Source organism: Mustela erminea, chromosome 18 (genome assembly GCF_009829155.1).
Source record: "Mustela erminea isolate mMusErm1 chromosome 18, mMusErm1.Pri, whole genome shotgun sequence".
NCBI lineage: Eukaryota > Metazoa > Chordata > Mammalia > Carnivora > Mustelidae > Mustela > Mustela erminea.
Window position 1 is genome coordinate 26,006,715 of NC_045631.1, and position 17,829 is coordinate 26,024,543.

At 49.2% G+C, this 17,829-nt stretch overlaps 3 protein-coding genes across 12 annotated transcripts in view; 2 read left to right on the plus strand and 1 right to left on the minus strand.

Moving 5' to 3' along the window:
• Window positions 1-1,407, plus strand: part of MYO19 (myosin XIX) — a 33,154-nt gene extending 31,747 nt beyond the window's left edge. For 6 of the 7 annotated variants that reach the window (XM_032322023.1, XM_032322022.1, XM_032322027.1 and 3 more), the window contains one exon: window positions 661-1,407. In XM_032322023.1, coding sequence (XP_032177914.1) covers window positions 661-789 — 129 coding nt within the window. In that variant the 3' untranslated portion in view covers window positions 790-1,407. The remainder of the gene's footprint in view (window positions 1-660) is intronic. The other variant, XR_004280734.1, reaches the window with a different exon arrangement.
• Window positions 1,279-9,646, minus strand: ZNHIT3 (zinc finger HIT-type containing 3). Of its 4 annotated transcripts, none has more exons than XM_032322049.1 (8): window positions 9,513-9,646; window positions 8,892-9,330; window positions 7,833-7,862; window positions 6,847-6,954; window positions 6,495-6,526; window positions 4,685-4,771; window positions 3,186-3,266; window positions 1,279-1,797 (listed from the first exon to the last, which is right to left on the minus strand). In XM_032322049.1, the coding sequence occupies exons 2-8, from the start codon at window positions 8,984-8,986 to the stop codon at window positions 1,616-1,618; spliced, it is 615 nt and encodes a 204-aa protein (XP_032177940.1). In that variant the 5' UTR covers window positions 8,987-9,330; window positions 9,513-9,646; the 3' UTR covers window positions 1,279-1,615. The 4 variants fall into 4 exon arrangements, with proteins under 4 accessions (XP_032177940.1, XP_032177941.1, XP_032177942.1 ...); XM_032322050.1 differs by having other exon boundaries at window positions 8,892-9,333; window positions 9,513-9,642; XM_032322051.1 differs by lacking the exon at window positions 7,833-7,862 and having other exon boundaries at window positions 9,513-9,645.
• Window positions 9,647-16,268: 6,622 nt separating this feature from the next.
• Window positions 16,269-17,797, plus strand: LOC116578101 (protein SET-like). Its single transcript, XM_032322053.1, has 3 exons — window positions 16,269-16,696; window positions 17,085-17,470; window positions 17,669-17,797. Exons 1-3 carry the CDS (start codon window positions 16,284-16,286, stop codon window positions 17,764-17,766), a joined length of 897 nt encoding a protein of 298 aa, XP_032177944.1. The 5' UTR covers window positions 16,269-16,283; the 3' UTR covers window positions 17,767-17,797.
• The last annotated feature ends 32 nt before the right edge of the window (window positions 17,798-17,829 follow it).

The window sequence follows — 17,829 nt, forward strand, 5'->3', positions numbered from 1 at the left end:
ACTCAGGCGCCCCTAATTAGTCCCACTTTTTGTGGTGACAGTTTATTGTCTCAAATAGCACTGAAGTTAGCATCCTATTTTCCTCAAATTATTACTTCGTTTATCTCCTGCTCCAGCTGTGCAGATGACAAGCAGGTAAGTCAGTGGTCCAAGAGCTGTTTTTATAGTACAAAAACACAGCCAGGGAAAGACTCAGCCAACACACATAATGGGCTAATGCTCAACCTGCCACATGAGGTCCCAGCAAGGGTTAAGTGACACAAGTCAGAAGGAAGGAAGCAGCAAGTTTCCATACCTGAGGAATTACGGTAGAACGGAACCTAGAGATCTCCGTGACAACACGTGGGTCAGCCAGATAAACAGCAGTGGGACTGTTTGCTCTGCCAGTTTTAAGCAGTCTTAGGACTATGACAGGCAACACTCTTACAGGAGAGAGCTCGCTCATCCATCACACCAAGTGGATGTGAAATGTTGTATTTTTAATTTGCCCCTCATTTAGAATGAGCAGAAAGCCTGCATTCAATCCTGCTCCTGCTGGGACCCTGCTATCAGTGCTTGTCCACACCTCTGCGTTTCTAGCACTGGCGCTGTGGGGCCCCGAGAGGACTCGCACTCCCGGGATCTGGGGTTCTAGCAGTCTCTCTCTCTCTCTCTCCCTAGGGCTCGATCAAGTTCCACTGCAGGAAGTCTCCACTGCCGTACGCCGACATCTGCCCTGAACCCTCACCCTACAGTGTTACTGGCTTTAATCAGATTCTGCTGGAAAGACACAGCCTGGGCCATGGGTGAGCTCTTCTCACCTTCTAGCCTCACCTGGCTGGGCAATCCTTTGGTGCCTTTGTGTCTACAAGGCCTTTCCTGCCAGCTGCTTTGCCAAAGACATTTAATCCACACAAAGATGCCAAACTACTCCCACAGCAACTCCAAGCACTTGTGACCAAGCAATGTGTTGCAGCCCCTGCACTAGGGGCCTGGGGCTCCCCTCTACATCTCAGGCCCTGACAGGTGTCGGGCTGGTTAGCAAATCAGGGCTAAGAAACCTCAGGACCACAGAGGATGTCCCCCATTTTACTACCTTCATAGATCCAATGCAGCAGGGCAGTCCATCACTACAGTGGGGCATCCCAATTCCCTGCAAACAGAACAGGTGGGTCAGCTTGAAATTAGCCCCCAAATTTCAATTAGAATATTTGCATTTAGTTCCTTTAAAAGGAACAAAACCTATTTTTAATATGTTGATTTATTTAATGTAATAATGTAACAAAAGGGTGAATACAATTTACCACAGAATTACCATGTCCTGATTTTATTTAGCAACAGTGAGCAAGTTTTAACTCAAATGGGTATGAAACTTGACCAATCATGTGATGTCTCAACTGTACCAAAATTAAAATATCTAAACACCACCATCTGAATGTCCAGTTCTCCCTCCATCAAGGGTTTGTCACCTTGAGTATCCTCCTCTTGTCTGGAACCCACGCCCACAGTGCCGAAGACAAAGAGCTTGTGCAGCGGGCCTGGAAGTCAGCACCCTGGCCGAGGGCCCCACGCTAGCTCTTCTGGGGGTAGCAGGCAGGGTGAATGCACGTGCCAGCAAGCAGCTCGGGAGTTCAGCTCACGAATCCTCCTCCCGGGATGGCTCCACGATCCGTAAACAGCAGTCCGCGAACTCCACAAACAAGGGCTCCTGCATGCAGGCTCGCATGAGCTTCGCCTTATTGTCACCCTGATCGAGGCTGACCATCAGCTGTCGAAGGTGCGGGTTGAGCAGAAGGCTTCTCAGTGCTGCAGACTCGCCTGAAAAATGAGCGAGAAAGCCGATGTGGGTTCAAGTGGGGACAGATGGAGACGGCTAAAAGCTAAATGCGTCCAGTGTAGTACCCGTCAAGGGTGCTGCATGCCCTAAACCTTTAAACCCGAGAATGGAACCCATGCTCCACATTAACAAGGTGAGGTCACCGGAGCAGCTGATCTCCCAGTTAAAGCCGTCAGATTCTTGTTATCAGCATCCCTATAAATAGTTTAACTTTATGCCATTTCAACTAGGAAAAAAACACCAGCACATACACAGAGAACAACATGAATTTGCTGGCACGTTGTTTTTCATGGGCCTGAAGGTTCTCCCGGGTGAGGAGAGTTACACCAAACAGTCAGCGCTGTGAAGGCCAGCGCACGGCCCTCACACTGCAGCCTTGGTAGCAATGAACAGACACGGACATCTGCCTGCTGCCTCACAGTTTACAAAACCATCCACGCCTGCCCTCGGCCTCACTGCCGTGGGACTGGGTGCGTGGCAGGGTGGGCCTCAGGCGACGGAAACAAAACCTTCCACATGCAGGAACCACATTGGCCTGTTCATCACAACACTTCACAGAACTGCCCCCAGGCCTGCCATGTGGGCCTACAAAAACGCCAAGCGTTATGAACACCTGTGTCCCTCTAAAAATCTGTCTGCTGGAGTGACCAGACCACATACGAAGCACGGGGGAGGTGGGAGTGAATGCAGGCCCCTGCCCTACAGGCCAGCGTGGGAGAAGTTACCATCAAGTATGAGTGGTGTATTTCCAGGCCCCATGGAAAGGTGAAAGTGCTTGCTTCTGAGAAAGACAAAAGGTCAAGGAAAGTTAAGGTGAGGAAGGGTAACCTGAACCAAGCCTTGAGGGAGAACTTTGGCAACCCACAAAACCAGCAGGATTCCAGGCAGGGAGGTGCGGAAGCCCCAAGTGTTTATGGAGTCAAGTGTCCAAAGGGATCTGCATACCACACTCCGTTAGGGGGACCCTTGAACACCACAGGTTTGAGCTGCACGGGTCTACTCCTACACAGTGTTCTCCCATCAATACAGTGTTGTAAAGGTATTTTCCCTTCCTTGTGATTTTCTTAACATTGTCTTGTCTCTCATTTACTTTATTGTAAGAATGCAACATGTAATACATGGAACATACAGAACGTGTGTTAATTGACTTAAGTTATCGGTAAGGTTTCCGGTCTACAGTAGGCTATTAGTAGATAAGTTCTGGAGGGGTCAGAAGATAAATTTTCAACTGCAGGGTAGACGAAGGGGAGCCCTACCCCTGTGCAGTTCAAGGGTCACCTGTATTTAGTAACTTAAAAAAAAAAATCAGACTCTATACATTGAATTAAATAGAATAGTGGTTGATGAAGAAGCAAGCACACACACTTACCTAAATTCTTTAAATTCTGCAAAGACACTCTGTCCTCTTCCTCATCACTATTGAGAAAGTCAGCTACAGAGTCGTCGTCATCTGAGGAACAGAAAGCACAACTAATTATGACTAGAAACAAAGCCTGGACACCAGACTTGAACAACTCCCAACAGATAAAAGTGCACATCGGTGACAGTAGCAAGGGGAAGTAGGTACTGACAAAACAAAAATGACCTTATCTGGAATTCGTGACTTTTTCAACATTCCTCTTTTTGGGGAAGGAGGGTGAAGCCAAGAATTGGGGAGTTTAACAAATGCACCCTAGTGTGTTCACATGCTTGTTCTTTTTTTTTTAAAACCATTTTTTAAGACTTTATTTATTTATTTGACAGACAGAAATCACAAGTAGGCAGACAGTGAAGCAGAGAGAGAGGGGGAAGCAGGTTCCCCACTGAGCAGAGAGCCCAATGTGGGGCTTGATCCCAGGACCCTGGGATCATGACGTGAGCGGAAGGCAGAGGCTTAACCCACTGAGCCACCCAGGCGCCCCTTACATGCCTGTTCTATGTGCTTCTCTGGTCGTTAGGCCAGGAGCCTGATTCTCCAATCCCTATCACCCCAGCTCTCCTCACTATGGCTCCAGCCCTGTCGGGGGCCAAAAAATTCGGTGCTCGGTAAAAACCTGCTAACATGAATACCTTGTGTTTTCAGTATAGTCAGAAATTTCTGACATTGCCAAAACCCAACAAGGAGGTTTCTCAAAGGGCAGAAATAGGCTATCCCATGCTGTGAATGTTCAATACCTCTTTGCTGGCACCAGGAGGGGCTGCCTTCAGAGGCTGGCATGGTGCCTGACACCCAGGATAGACTGTAGTCTGCAGTGATGGCTGGGATGACTGCGCGCTCCCACAATAAGCTGGGAGGTGCCCCAACAGCAGGAAGGGGAGCTTGGCCCAAGGGAGCCTCCCACATGAGCCTGGCTCAGGTGAACCAACGCTCCAGTCAGGCCCAGGGAGGGAAACCTGAAGCCATGACTGGAGAAGGCTCCTGTCATTAGGGTGTCCCCCTCCCACAAACACCACAGCCAGCTGCCTCTCACACCCTTACTTCTTGCCCTCAGGCTGCTCTAGACTACGCAACAGGGGCCCCCACTCCTAGTGCTCTGGGCTATGGAAGCTGTTCTTTTTTTTTTTTTTTTTTAAGATTTTATTTATTTATTTATTTGACAGACAGAGATCACAAGTAGGCAGAGAGGCAGGTAGTAAGAGAGAGAGAGGAGGAAGCAGGCTATCCGCGGAGCGGACAGCCCGATGCGGGGCTCGATCCCAGGACCCGGGGATCATGACCTGAGCCGAAGGCAGAGGCTTTAACCCACTGAGCCACCCAGGCGCCCCTATGGAAGCTGTTCTTAATGAAGCCATCTTTCCTGACTCCCTGTCCCAACCCACATCTCTTTCCTTTCAGTTATTACCTTGAAACCCTTTCAAGGTTAGTTTTTTTGAAGTCAAGCAACCCACCTTTGTTTTCTGTGGGCTTTACAGTTTTTGCCGTAACAGCGGACCTTATTTTTTTCTCAGCAGGACGAGTTTCGGGATTGCACTGCTCTGAAAGAGACATAAACAGATGCACATCACCTCCACTTTAGTGACAAGGCCACACTGCCCCACCGAGCCAGCTTCTAGGTGGGAAACATGTATGTGGTTAGGGATGGGGGCGGTGGAGATGGATGCAGAGAAAATGAGGGATCCTATCAAAGGGCAGCACTGAGAAAAGCAACCCTGGGCCTGGCAGAGGATGGAAGAAGCAGGCCTCACGAACCTGAAAGCTGTCCCCGTCCTCCTTTCCCCCCGCCTAACCTCGCTGGGCTCTCCCTAGAATTAAGTGACACACTGACTTCAGTTGGCGAACAATTTTCTCAGCAGTTTCAGGTACCAAATTTGCATGTACCACATGCCGCTGGGATGACACAGATGGAAGTCATCAGGCCCACCTCAAGGGGTTAAGCCTTAGGGATGGCAGCCAGAGACCTGGATAAGAGTCCGATCGATGTCACCTGAGAGGACTGGAAGACAAAGGGGAGGCGCTGCCAGGTGGAAAGAGCATTCCTGACAGAGAGGTCTACAGCTGGACCAGAACCCTGGAAGAATAGGGTCGTGTGCAAGGACAGTGATATGCAACTAGCAGCTGACTGACAGGGGAGGACTGGCAGGTGGCTGGGATGCAAGTGGAGGAAGCAAGAGCAGAAGAGGGCCACATGGGAGGCTGCCCTTTCCTCCCAAGAGCAGTGTCTCTCATCAAAGGCACTGTGATGTTCAGGGTGGAAAGGTCTTTAACAGTGTGAGATGGTCTCACACGCCACAGGGTGTTTATTTGCACCAACACCAATTACCAGAAGTGCCCCCAACCCTCAGCTACTGTCACAACAGAAACATTCTCACAATGTGTCTCCATATAGAGAGCAATACCCAGGCTAAGAACCACCACCTCCCTCTGCTAGAGAGACTGGAGTTTTCAACAAGGGAGTGAATTACTCAAATGTGCATTTTAAGAGAAACCCTGGCCGCAGCAGGGCCACACAGTGAAGAGCTCCAGATTGCCCCGTACTGCCCTAGGGGTTCTTAGAGGGGCCACTCAGGACCGCACTGCCAGAGCAAAGCTTACCAACCCGGCTCCCCAACCCAATTTTCAGCAAAGCAGTTCTGCTTCTATCTTGAACAGAAAAGTTTCTTTTTAAAATGCTCAAGAAATACTAGGGTAAAAAACAAAAACAGCAGGGGGAGCGGTACAGCTTGAAACATACCTCTAGGCCAAGGACCGAGAGAGGATCACGCTATAGGCAAAAAACCAATAAGGCACTTCAATAACCAGAGTCAACTCAGCATGTGGTCATGGGAAAGGGTCCCTGAGGACTAAGAGGAGGCTCCAGATGGGAGTTAAAATATAGACTTAGACAGCACTAACCTCCCGTTAAGGTAAACAGATCTACCTCGTTGTTTCTAGCCAGGGATTTAAAGAAAAAATTGTTCTTGTTAACTGCAGCCAGCGCAGCTTTTGAGAATACTAAGAAAAAACCACTAGGGTTGACTTTGGCGGTCAAAGCAGTTACCTATTTTTGGGGGGAGAGGGGGGTGGCGGTCTCTGGGGGGAAATGTATAGCAGAAGCTTCTGACTGGTCCAAGTCCCGGGAAGCATTCACAGGCAGAGATTCCCCCTGGGGCTCCGAGAGGATTGAGGGAGGCAAGGCCGGGAGAGACGCGGCGGGACGTGAGGGCTGCCCGCGCGAGAAGAGGGGCGGCTCGGGGGCGCGGGGAGACTCCGGGGTCTTACCTTTGTGCTTCCGGAAGCAGGTCACGGAGCAGCTGTAACAACAGAGGCCACGGGCCGCGTTAGCCCGGGAAGTCGCGCGGACCCTCCCGGGGTCCCCGCCCGGACCCCCGCCGCCCCGCCCGGTCCCCTTCCTGACGACTCCCGCACTCACTAAGGCACACGGCAGGCGGGGCAGCGGTATTTGGGTTTCTCCAAGCAAATCACGCAGACGACGGCGCTGCAATTGAGCGACGCCATAATCCCTCCACGGCCTCTTCTCCCGGGACGCGCCAGTGTCTGGCCGGGAGTCCCCACGTGCACGCCCTTTTTTCCTCGCTTCCTTAACCGGGACCAATCGGCGCGCAGCACTCACCGGCAGTCAAAAGCAATGGACTGATCCTGCTCATTGCTCCAGTCCTGATAAGTAGAAAGTAGATACACTCGATCCTTCGGCTTCCCGGAGTAGGTCTCGCAGTCGTCCCTAGGGGGGTAGCAGGGAGAGGGAGAGAGAGAAAAAGGCTCCCCACTGAGCAAGAAGTCCCACGCGGGACTCCATCCCAGGACCCAGGGATCATGACCTGAAACAGACGTTTAACCCACTGAACAACCCAGGCGCCCCTGACTTAGACTTTCTAATTCTTGCAAGGGCACTGGGTCCTCCCCCTCGACATTCCATTTGCTTCTATCTAGCAAAGGAGAAATCCAGCCCCTGGTCCAGAATCGGTTAGATTGAGTGACACACACATGCTCTTCCCTGCTTAAGCCCTTTTTCTCTCAGGAAAGAAAGCTGAGGCTCCAAGGCAGTAGGCAGGCACAGTCTCTGCCCTCTATGAGCTCAAAGCTTAGAGTGGTGGCAGGAGGGAGAAGAGATCGTCTTGGGGTCCTGCTGGTGCTAGCTTTCACTTGCATGGCCCAGAGAGCGAATTCCTCTTCAAATCTTGCATTCCGGGCTCCTCACTCACTTCGCTTGGTCATGGAACAGATGAGTGAGCTCTGGCCCAAAGGAGGGGATTCTGGCCTAATGAGTCCAGATAGATGAACTGCGACAGGCCTTGAGTGGCACCTCAGGCTTTAGGAACAGTCATGTTTCATTAGCAGCCTGTGCCTCCTTGAAATCCTTAACACCGCCCAGCCCAGCCAGGGCTGCCACCGCACACCTAGGGCCATAAGTCATTCTCACTCCCAAGTCCCTCCTCCCTTGTGTTGAGCCCACTAGTCCTCAGGATTCCACTACTATAAAGGCTCCACATGATTGTCATTGTTTTTGCAGATAACCTGGTAGGACCAAAGCAATTGTTCGAGTCTTGGCTCAATTCCCTCCCTGGCTATGTGACTTCTACAGTCTCTGAGATCCCTCACCTATTAGTGTGGATGTGCAGGCCTGATGTCCTGAGCAGCCGAGAAGCAGAGAAAAGACCACGTGTAAAAATGTCTGTAATCTGAGCAGAGCCAGAGTCTCAGTGATTGCAGGCTGGGGCTTGCTGGGTAACATGAAGGGACCAGATTCCAGACTGGCTCAGATTCCATCCCGGTATCTACCTCCCTCCTTGGAGACACTTCTGACAGCGACCTCCACTGGCCTTGCCCAGCACTTAGCCAGGAAGACCAACAAACAGGTATTCACAAACAGCTATAACCTTCAAAACAAAGTAACTCCGAATTACTGATGGAAAACAGGATCGGGACTCCTGGGTGGCTCAGTCATTAAGCATCTTCCCTTAGCTCAGGTCATGATCCCAAGTTCCTGGGATCGAGCCCCAAATCAGGCTCCTTGTTCCGCGGGAAGACTGTTCTCCCTCTCCCACTCCCCCTGCTTGTATTCCCTCTCTCCTGTCAAATAAATAAATAAAATCTCAAAAAAAAAAAAAAAAAGAAAAGAAAAGAAAAGAAATAAAACAGGATCAAGGGAGAAATGGAGTTCTAGCAGCGTGGCAGAAGTGAGGATTTGTAACTTATGTAGAATATATATGTAAATAAATAGATTGAATGTTTTAAAAAGTTTGTAATTTGAAGCACTACAAAGGATTTATTTGATAACCCAGAGTCTGTAACCCCTGGAGCTCAGGTCCCAACCCTGTGAGTGCAGGTGTCGCCCCCAAGTCCCTCAAGGCCAGGGTCCTGAAGCACAGGTCCCTCTAAAAGGGTTCTGCTATCAGCCTCTATGGGCCACCTTCGGTGGGCCTAGGCCACTATCCATCTCTGCTTTGGATGTGCCCAACCACCCTGGGGATGCTGTTCAATCCTTAGTGCTGAAGTAGCATGGACCCCGACCTGCCCCACATGCAGATGCTCCTGGGGTAAACCAGGACCTGCCTGAAATCTAAGACATGTCCACACTGACTCAATAATCAGCGGCATCTCCTGTATTCTTCAACACTTGTGACCACCCCAGAACCATCCCAGAAGGTCCATGCTTACCTGGGAAGGCCAGAGAAGGTCAGTGATTTGCCCAGGACACAGTTGAATCCTGTGCCCTGTCTCACACCTGGTAGAAATCTGCTGACTGTGGACATCACCACCACCCATTCCCTATTTTTCCTGTGAGTTGTCTTTGGAGGCTGAGGCCATGGAGAGTCTCCACAATTTTCAGGGCTCAACCCCACGTCACCCACAACCAAACCATGCTTATTCCTCTACCTTTGGGTCCAGAGATGGTGACTTCAGTGAAAAGAAAGTTTCTGGAATTCCTCCCATGCACATTCCACGCAGTAAAGGCAGCCTTCCCTCTACTCTGGGAGACACTGCAGCATCCCAAAACAGCTGTACCCCTCCTGCTCCAATGTCCAGGAAAGAAGGCGGCTCGGCGATGGTGATGAGGTTGGGGAACATCAAAAGGCCAAGAAAGGCCTGTATAGATCTTCTTGGCAGTGGCCAGTTCAGAAAAAAAAAAAAACAAAAAAGACACATAAGACTCCAGGCCCAGCAACGCACGTCCACACTGATGTAGTCACCCTTAGCAGCACCCTGATTCTTTCTGGACCACCCTCCAAACCCATCCTAGCAGCTGTCTAAAGTTGCCTCACACCTCCCAAGCCCGACCTGGAGAGGGGTGGGGTAGAATGATTTTCAGAGCTCTGCCACCCCGCAGGCGCTGTCCAGCACATTCCGGGGACCAAAGCCAAAGCTTGGCGTTGCGTGTGGAGGTCCAGGCCCGCCGCTCAGCACCGCCAGAGGGCGCTCCAGGTCCAGACTGGCCTGGTGCCGCGGAACTCGAGCTGGATTGAAGTAAACACCCGCTCCCCGTCAGAGCCAAGGCTGTCTCGCTGCACAGGGGAGGGTAAATCCAGGCATTGGCCTCTTTGTACCTCGAACATCGCCAAGAGGCAGGAAAAGCGTGGAGGGCGCGGTGCTGAAGCCAGCCACCGGATGGGCAGGAGTGTCTCCTCCACAAAAGCAAGACCCTTATCTGCAGAGGGTTCCAATAGCAACTGGCATTCCAGCGGCAACTCCCTGATGCTTACCGCCCAACGCTTCCTGGCATTTCCAAGGGTGGAGATCCAGCAGCAAGCTGGCCACCCACATTAACTGATGAAAGTTTAACCGTGCTTTGGGAGCATGGGCTTACTAACCAGGGCCTGAGCCACTTCCCTGCACCTTCCCCGGTGTCATGATGGGGTGCGCTGAGCTACCTGTTCTGGTTATCAGAGGCAGGAAGTGCATAAGGTTGGGCTCTCTGCTGCCTTGTCATATCTCAGCTGCTGCTGCTGCTGCTGCTGCTTCTTTAAGATTTTATTTATTTGACAGAGAGCACAAGCAGGGGGAGCAGAGGAAGAGGGAGAAGCAGGCTCCCTGCTGAGCAAGGAGCCCAGTGAAGGATTCGACCCCTGGGATCATGACCTTAGGGGAAGGCAGCTGATTAACCAACTGAGCTACTCAGACGCCCCTCAAATCTCAGCTTCCCCAGGGCATGGGGGACCCAGGGTCAGCACCAGGAGGAGTGTCTGAGATTGGGGTATTTGAGGGCCTTCTGCCTCATTCTCATCTACTCCTCCATCGCTGTTTCTCCTCTGGTATCTAAGTAGTTCAAACGGTAAAGTGAGTGAGGTTGCTGGTGGGAATCAACTTAAGGAGGCCCGAGGTTCAGGTGGAGTGGAGTGGTCAGTTTCCAACTCTGAGTGTTATCTTCCAGCAGTAAAGAGATATTCGTTCCCAAATTCTAGACAGTAACAGTCTGACCTACAATTAGACTTCAAGGAGAACTTCCAGACAGCAAAAGGGATAAAGAATAATTGCATTAGGTATGCCTGGGTGGCTCAGTCAGTTAAGCCTCTGCCTTTGGCTCAGGTCATGATTCCAGGGTCCTGGGATCGAGTCCTCCATCGTGCTCTCTGCTCAGCAGGGAGCCTGCTTCTCCCTCTCCCACTCTCCCTTCTTGCGCTCCCACTCTGACAAATTAATTAATTAATTAAATATTTTTAAAAAGGAATAATTGTGTTATTCCCGGTCCCAGAGCTGTTGAGAAGGCACAGACAAAAGAACTCACCACTGTTTCGTAAACATATCCTACCACCCAAACCTCACACTTTTCTCACACCCTCTCCCATTTGCAGATCCACACAGATCCCACTTACACTCCGTAGGACAGAGATCTAAGGAATCAGGACTTCCCAGCAAGATTATCCAGAAACCTGGGGGTCCCACGTGGACAGGGAGTGGATCTGGGCTTTGCACCAACCTCATATCCATGTGACGGAGAAGCACAGGAACTCCACTCAGTAAGGAGCAGAGAAACTGAGACCCCAAACTGCCTTCCCCCTTCTCAAAAATAAAGACCAAATAAAGAGCCCAAACAGAAACCATGAGGATTCTTCACTAGCAGATCTGCACCAGAAAGTTATAAAAGCCAAAGGAAAATAATATCAGATTGAAATGATACCACCACACACCGGGTGGAACGATAAAAATGAAAAAGATTGGCAATACCCAGTGCTGCGAGGAAAGAGGCTGCTGGAGTCTGGATTTTTGTGCCCCACCCCCCAAATTCATACATTGAAATCCTACAAAACCTAAAACAATTATACATAATGGAAGAAGTAACATACTAGTTCCAGGGGTGCCTGGGTGGCTCAGGTGGTTAAGCGTCTGCCTTCTGCTCAGGTCATGATCCCAGAGTCCTGGGATCGAGTCCCGCATCGGGTTCCCTGTTCAGCAGGGAGCCTGCTTCTACCTCTCCCTGCTGCTACCCCTGCTTGTGCTCTGTGTCAAATGGATGGATGACATCTTAAAAAGAAGAAGAAGAAGGAGAAAAAGAAGTAGTAGTAGTAACATAACAGTTCCAAATTGTATCGTAGTTCCGAACCAAGACTCTAGGTCGGAAAGTAACCCACTGAACTATTCGTTGGCACTTACAGACCTGTTGTCACAGGTCTGTCCTGTGACAGCAGACCTGGCGTCCGTATGTTTCCTGCCATCTCCGCTTAAGAATGAACCAGGTGCGTTTGGGAAGATTCGGGGCAGGTATAAACATGGAGCAGCAGCTAATGTACTTTTTGCAAAACAGCAAAACTTCAAAGACATTTTAAAACACTATTGTTATCTCTGAGGTGCCTGGATGACTCAGTCTTTAAGCATCTGCTTTCCACTCAGGTCATGATTCCAGGATCCTGGGATCGAGCCCGGTGTCAGACTCCCTCTCTCGCTGTGTCCCTCTCTGTCAAATAAATAAGTAAAATCTCTAAACAACAACAACAACACTATGTTATCTCAAAATAACTATTTAGAACCACATGCATTTTCAATAATCGTCTGTAAAGATGTAATTTCAGAAAACCATGAATTTGAATAAGAATCCAGAGTCAGATAATAGTTTAGATGAAAGAAGACTTTCATGAATTTAGAACCTTCTAACCCTTTAGAAAAATCAAGTGAAATATTCCTTTGTCACGGGATCATGATGAGATGGTTTCCAAAAGGCCATAGTCACAGAAGAGGTTGTCCCTTCCTTACGAGTTTGGGAAACATGGACAAGGGCATTTTCTTGCCACAAAAGAGACAGAAGAAGCAACAGTGAGAAAAAGGTACACAGATCTAGTCTGGACATCTTGGCAAAGCCATGTCGTCACCTTCAGTTCCTGGAAATCTTTCCTTTCAGGTCATCAGGTGGCCAGCAGGTCTCCAGGCCAAGTTTGGTGCTTGCTTTAGGCATGTCACGTGACGCCGTGAGTCTGTTCCCTGTTCTTCGATGGCACACGAGTTGGTAAGCAGTTCCTGAAAAGAACCTTTCCAGAGAGGTGGAAGAGTCTTTCTGGAGGTCTTGTCTTTACTTTCGAATTTTTTATTTTTTAAAGATTTTATTTATTTATTTATTTATTTATTTATTTATTTGACAGAGAGAGATCACAAGTAGGCAGGGAGGCAGGCAGAGACAGAGGAGGAAGCAGGCTCCCTGCGGGGCTCGATCCCAGTACCCTGAGATCATGACCTGAGCTGAAGGCAGAGACTTTAACACACTGAGCCACCCAGGCACCCCAAACAGAAATTTGTTTTTAAAGTAATTTCTACATCCAGTGTGGGGCTCAAACTCACAGCCCTGAGATCAAGAGTCGCATGCTCTGCTGTCTGAGCCAGCCAGGTGCCCTAAAACATGGTTATTTTTAGTAGAACCTTAATTTGAATCTTGATGGGGCGTGTGCTATGGGTTCTACCTGTATCAGTGAGGTTTTTGCCTGTAAAGAGGAAGGTAGCTGACCCAATAGGAATAAACGATCAGGGTCCCCAGACTTGGGTCAGAGATGGAGCAAGTAAGAGATGGCAAAGGGCCATTTAATTCTCCTGGTTTGGCTATTTTGATCACTACCATCAAATTCTAGAATTATTTCCTCCTTTTGGGAGAAATTTTAGTGTGACACTTTTCTAAGAAATATCAGCCCAATAAATGAGTAGTTGTCAGAGGAACTAAGGAGAAAAGGGTGTGTATCTCTCAAAGGGCTTAGAGAAAAGGGAACGTGTTCCAAGGCAAGAACCTGTTGAAGTTTACAGAGACCTGTGCTCCTTGAAATGTTTTAACCATTCAAGCCTTCACCCATCTCCACAGACATATGGGGCTACTCAAGGCGACAGATTCCTTGTGGAAAGAAAACTTGACATGACATTTGCTTACTGCCAAATGGTTGTTTTGAAACATTTCAGTTTTTGGTATAATTAAGGTAAACCACATAAAAGATTTTATCATTTGGAAATGTTTTCTTTATTAAAAACTAAGGTTTGGTTCCCTTTCAAAAGTAACTCTGTGCCAAATTCCTACTTCCTCCCCAGCCAAAATTTTAAGTCACCCTTCATTTTGGCCTCCCCTGAGTGATTGCACTGTTCTCTTCCAAAGAGCTCATGGGGAATCTGTAAAAATGCTGTCATAAGATGTCATCGAGGAAATTACCCATCAATTAGAAAAACGTCAAAGAGTACCTAAGTAATGGAATGCGAATCCTCTGTACGCAAAATGCAAATTATCCCCTAATTCATCTGAACATTTGAAGAAATTCTAAGTAAAATGACCCCATGGAAAGTCTCTGGCTAGAATAGATCTCCAGCGAATGGACCTGTGCTTTCCAAGCAGGATTTGATGTGATAAATCCAATCTCACTTTGGGCTTTGAGTTCACTGACGCTCAGTGGACACAGCCTTTAAGGGACACGGACAGAGGCCAGGAAGATGTGCAGCCTTAGCACAGGCCCTGGGAGCACCGTGGCCTAAGACAACTCCCAGAGGGAAGGCCGCAGGGTGGGTTGGATCCCACATACAGGAGGAACATGAGACCCAAGAGGTGCAGTGACTCACCTGAAGTCACCCAGGTTTCCGTGACAGAGCCATCCCTCCACCTCAGGCCTGTATGGGGCCGAGTCTCCTTCCTGCCTCCCCACGCCCGATAGATACTCCCTGCGCTACGCAGAGTTGGCGAAAGCAGCAACCGCCAGCAGCCTCCAGATATGTTTCCAGGTCAGCTAGGAACTAGCTGCTAATAATTTCAGCTTCAAACAGAAAAAAGAGAAAAATTTAAATGTCATTAGAGCTGTTAGGTATCTGTCTCTGATCTGAGCCCAGCATTCCAGGAAAGGTTTGAATGTATTTTCCATAAAGGTTATATCCTAAAGTCAGCACCAAAGAACTCAGAAATGACCTTGAGAAATAACCCTCGAACCACCCGTAGCTTGAAGAGATGGCTGGCTCTTGCCCCCTCGGCACTGCACAGGCTTCTCCTGTCATTCCTGCTTCTAATGATTTCTATTATTCCCTCTGGGCATTTTCTGAGGAGCTCAGGATCTGGCCATTCCAAGGCGTCTTGCCATCCCACTTGTGGCTTTACCTGGACTGACCTGGAGCCCCCGTTGCTGTGGGTTCCCCTGGGCAGGGTGGCAAAGAGTGCTTGGTGGCGAGCGGGATGACCTTCCAACCTGGAGTTCCAAGCCTCCTCGTGAGTGCTTACGAGGCCAGGTGCACCTGGCCCTCTCACTGCCACCATATAGGAGTAAAAGGTAGACGAGACCGGCCAGCCCTGTGAAGGCCCAGTGGGTCCCACTGCCTGCCCTCCTGCGTTCACGGGATCTCCAACTTGGAATTTACCTGAGTGCTCTGACCAGCTGCCTAGTGCCTCTCTGGAGACAGAGGCTGCCCAAGGGGAGACTGCAGATGATAAACAGCAACAAAATCCATTATAAGCAGGGGTGCCTGGGTGGCTCAGTCAGTTAAACGTCTGCCTTCAGCTCAGGTCATGATCCCGGGGTCCTGGGATCAAGCCCCACGTCAGGCTTCCTGCTCACTGGAGAGTCCACTTCTCCCTCTCCCTCTGCCTCTCCCCCTCATTTCGCTCATTCTCTCTCTCTCTCTCAAATAATTAATTAAATATTTTTTTAAAAGTCCATTATAACCAGAAGCCATAGGCCAGAGACACTGAAGAGGAAGTAAGCCATGGAGAAGAGGGAGTTGGGGGTGGGGGTGGGGAGTCAAAGTGACAAAACTCTGCCCCAGACTCAAGAAAAACCAAACAGAAAAACCAAAAAAAAAAAAAAAAAAACTCAAGAAAAAACAAAACTTTGCCCCAGACTCAAGAAAAACCAAACACCCACCATGTGGGTGTCCTACTATGTGTAGACAGGACTCACTTCCTACTTCCAAGCCCCGTGCCAAGAATCTGGTCCTCCTGAGGAGAGATCACACTGCTGAAAATGGTCAGTGGTGGTCAGGAAGTGGCAGCAGGATAATTCAGCCCCTTCCCCAGCTCCAGCCCCTGAATGGGAGCTGTTCACTGATGTGGGGACTAGAGCTGGCTTCCTCCCCTGGTTGGGCACCCCCCCTGACAGAGTTGTGGGGGGGCGGTTACCTGCCTTTTGAGGGATGCAAACAGCCTACCCCATAGGCTCACTGAGGAGATGAAAACCATGAGATACAGGGTCCCCCAGTGTCCCCAGTAAATTGATCACTCTACTTAGATCCCCACCTACCCCATCAGGCTGATTCCCCACTGGGCTGTGGCTCCCAGCGATGCCCAGTGACCGGGCTCTTTCACAGACTACAAGCAGATAAGACCTATACAACTCGCTGGCAAGCGGTTCAAAACAACAGTGACAATAACACATATGAGTGTGTGTACTCAAGAGACAGGGAGGGAAGGAGAAAATGAAAGCAGAGAATAGAAGAAACTTGGCAAACCATTAACAAGAGCTCAAGAGGAGCGATGGGTTTCCTGAAGTTCTTTGAACCACCTTCTCCAGGAAGTTTCAGAGTATTTCAAAACAAGAAGCTTTAAAAATTAGCATAGCGAGCAATCAGAGTTTCCAGGTGTGCCCCTCTCCTGGTTTCGTGGAGTTTCCTCTCAGCATGGCCCCCAAACGCCAGTCTTCACTCCCGCCTCAAAGGAAGAAACCGAGACTCCCTCCTGCCCCCAAGCCAGGGCAGACATCAACATCTCAGCAGTTGCATAAGGGAGAAGAAGAACAGCAAGAAGCAACTGAACATATTGATGAAGTACAAGATGAAACAGACAGACTTAATGAACAAGCCAGTGAGACTTTGAAAGTAGAACAGAAATATAACAAACTCCGCCAACCATTTTTTCAGAAGAGGTCGGAATGGATCACCAAAATCCCCAATTTGGGGGTAACAACATCTGCCAACCATCCACTAGTGTCGGCACTGCTTGGGGAGGAGGATGAAGAGACGCTGCATTATTTGACAAGAGTTGAAGTGACAGAATTGGAAGATATTAAATCAGGTTACAGAATAGATTTTTATTTATTTTTTTAAAGATTTTATTTATTTATTTGACAGAGAGAGAGGGATCACAAGTAGGCAGAGAGGCAGGCAGAGAGAGAGGAAGGGAAGCAAGCTCCCTGGACCCCGGGACCATGACCTGAGCTGAAGGCAGAGGCTTTAACCCACTGAGCCACCCAGGCACCCCTAGAGTTTTTTGTTTTTTGGTTTTTGGTTTTTTTTAAAGATTTTATTTATTTATTTGACAGAGAAAGATCACAAGTAGGCAGAGAGAGGGAGAGAGGGAAGCAGGCTCCCCGCTGAGCGGAGAGCCCGATGCGGGACTCGATCCCAGGACTTTGAGATCATGACCTGAGCCGAAGGCAGCGGTTTAACCCACTGAGCCACCCAGGTGCCCCTAGAGTTTTGTTTTGATGAAAACCCTTACTTCAAAAATAAAGCTCTCCCCAAAGAATTCCATCTGAATGAGAGTGGTGATGCATCTTCAAAGCCCACTGAAATCAAATGGAAATCTGGAAAGGATTTGATGAAACGTTCAAGTCAAACACAGCAGGAAGAGACAGCATGGAATAAAGCCAGCAGGAAGAGACAGCATGACGAACCAGAGAGCTTCTTCACCTGGTTTACTGACCGTTCTGATGCAGGCAAAGATGAGTTAGGAGAGGTCCTCAAAGATGGTATTTGGCCAAATCCTTTACAGTACTACTTGGTTCCCGATATGGCTGATGAAGAAGGGGAAGGAGAAGACGAAGATGATGATGATGATGAAGAATCAGAAGATACTGGGCGCCTGGGTGGCTCAGTGGGTTAAGCCGCTGCCTTCGGCTCAGGTCATGATCTCAGGGTCCTGGGATCAAGGCCCGCATCGGGCTCTCTGTTCAGCAGGGAGCCTGCTTCCCTCTCTCTCTCTCTGCCTGCCTCTCCATCTACTTGTGATTTCTCTCTGTCAAATAAATAAATAAAATCTTTAAAAAAAAAAAAAAAAGAATCAGAAGATACTGATAAAGAAGGAGATGAGGATGAAGGTGAAGAAGATGAAGATGATGATGAGGGGGAGGAAGGAGCGGAGGATGAAGCAGAAGATGACTGATGGAACACTAATGGATTCTAACCTTCCTTTTTAAATTTTCTTCAGTCCCTGGGAGCAAGTTGC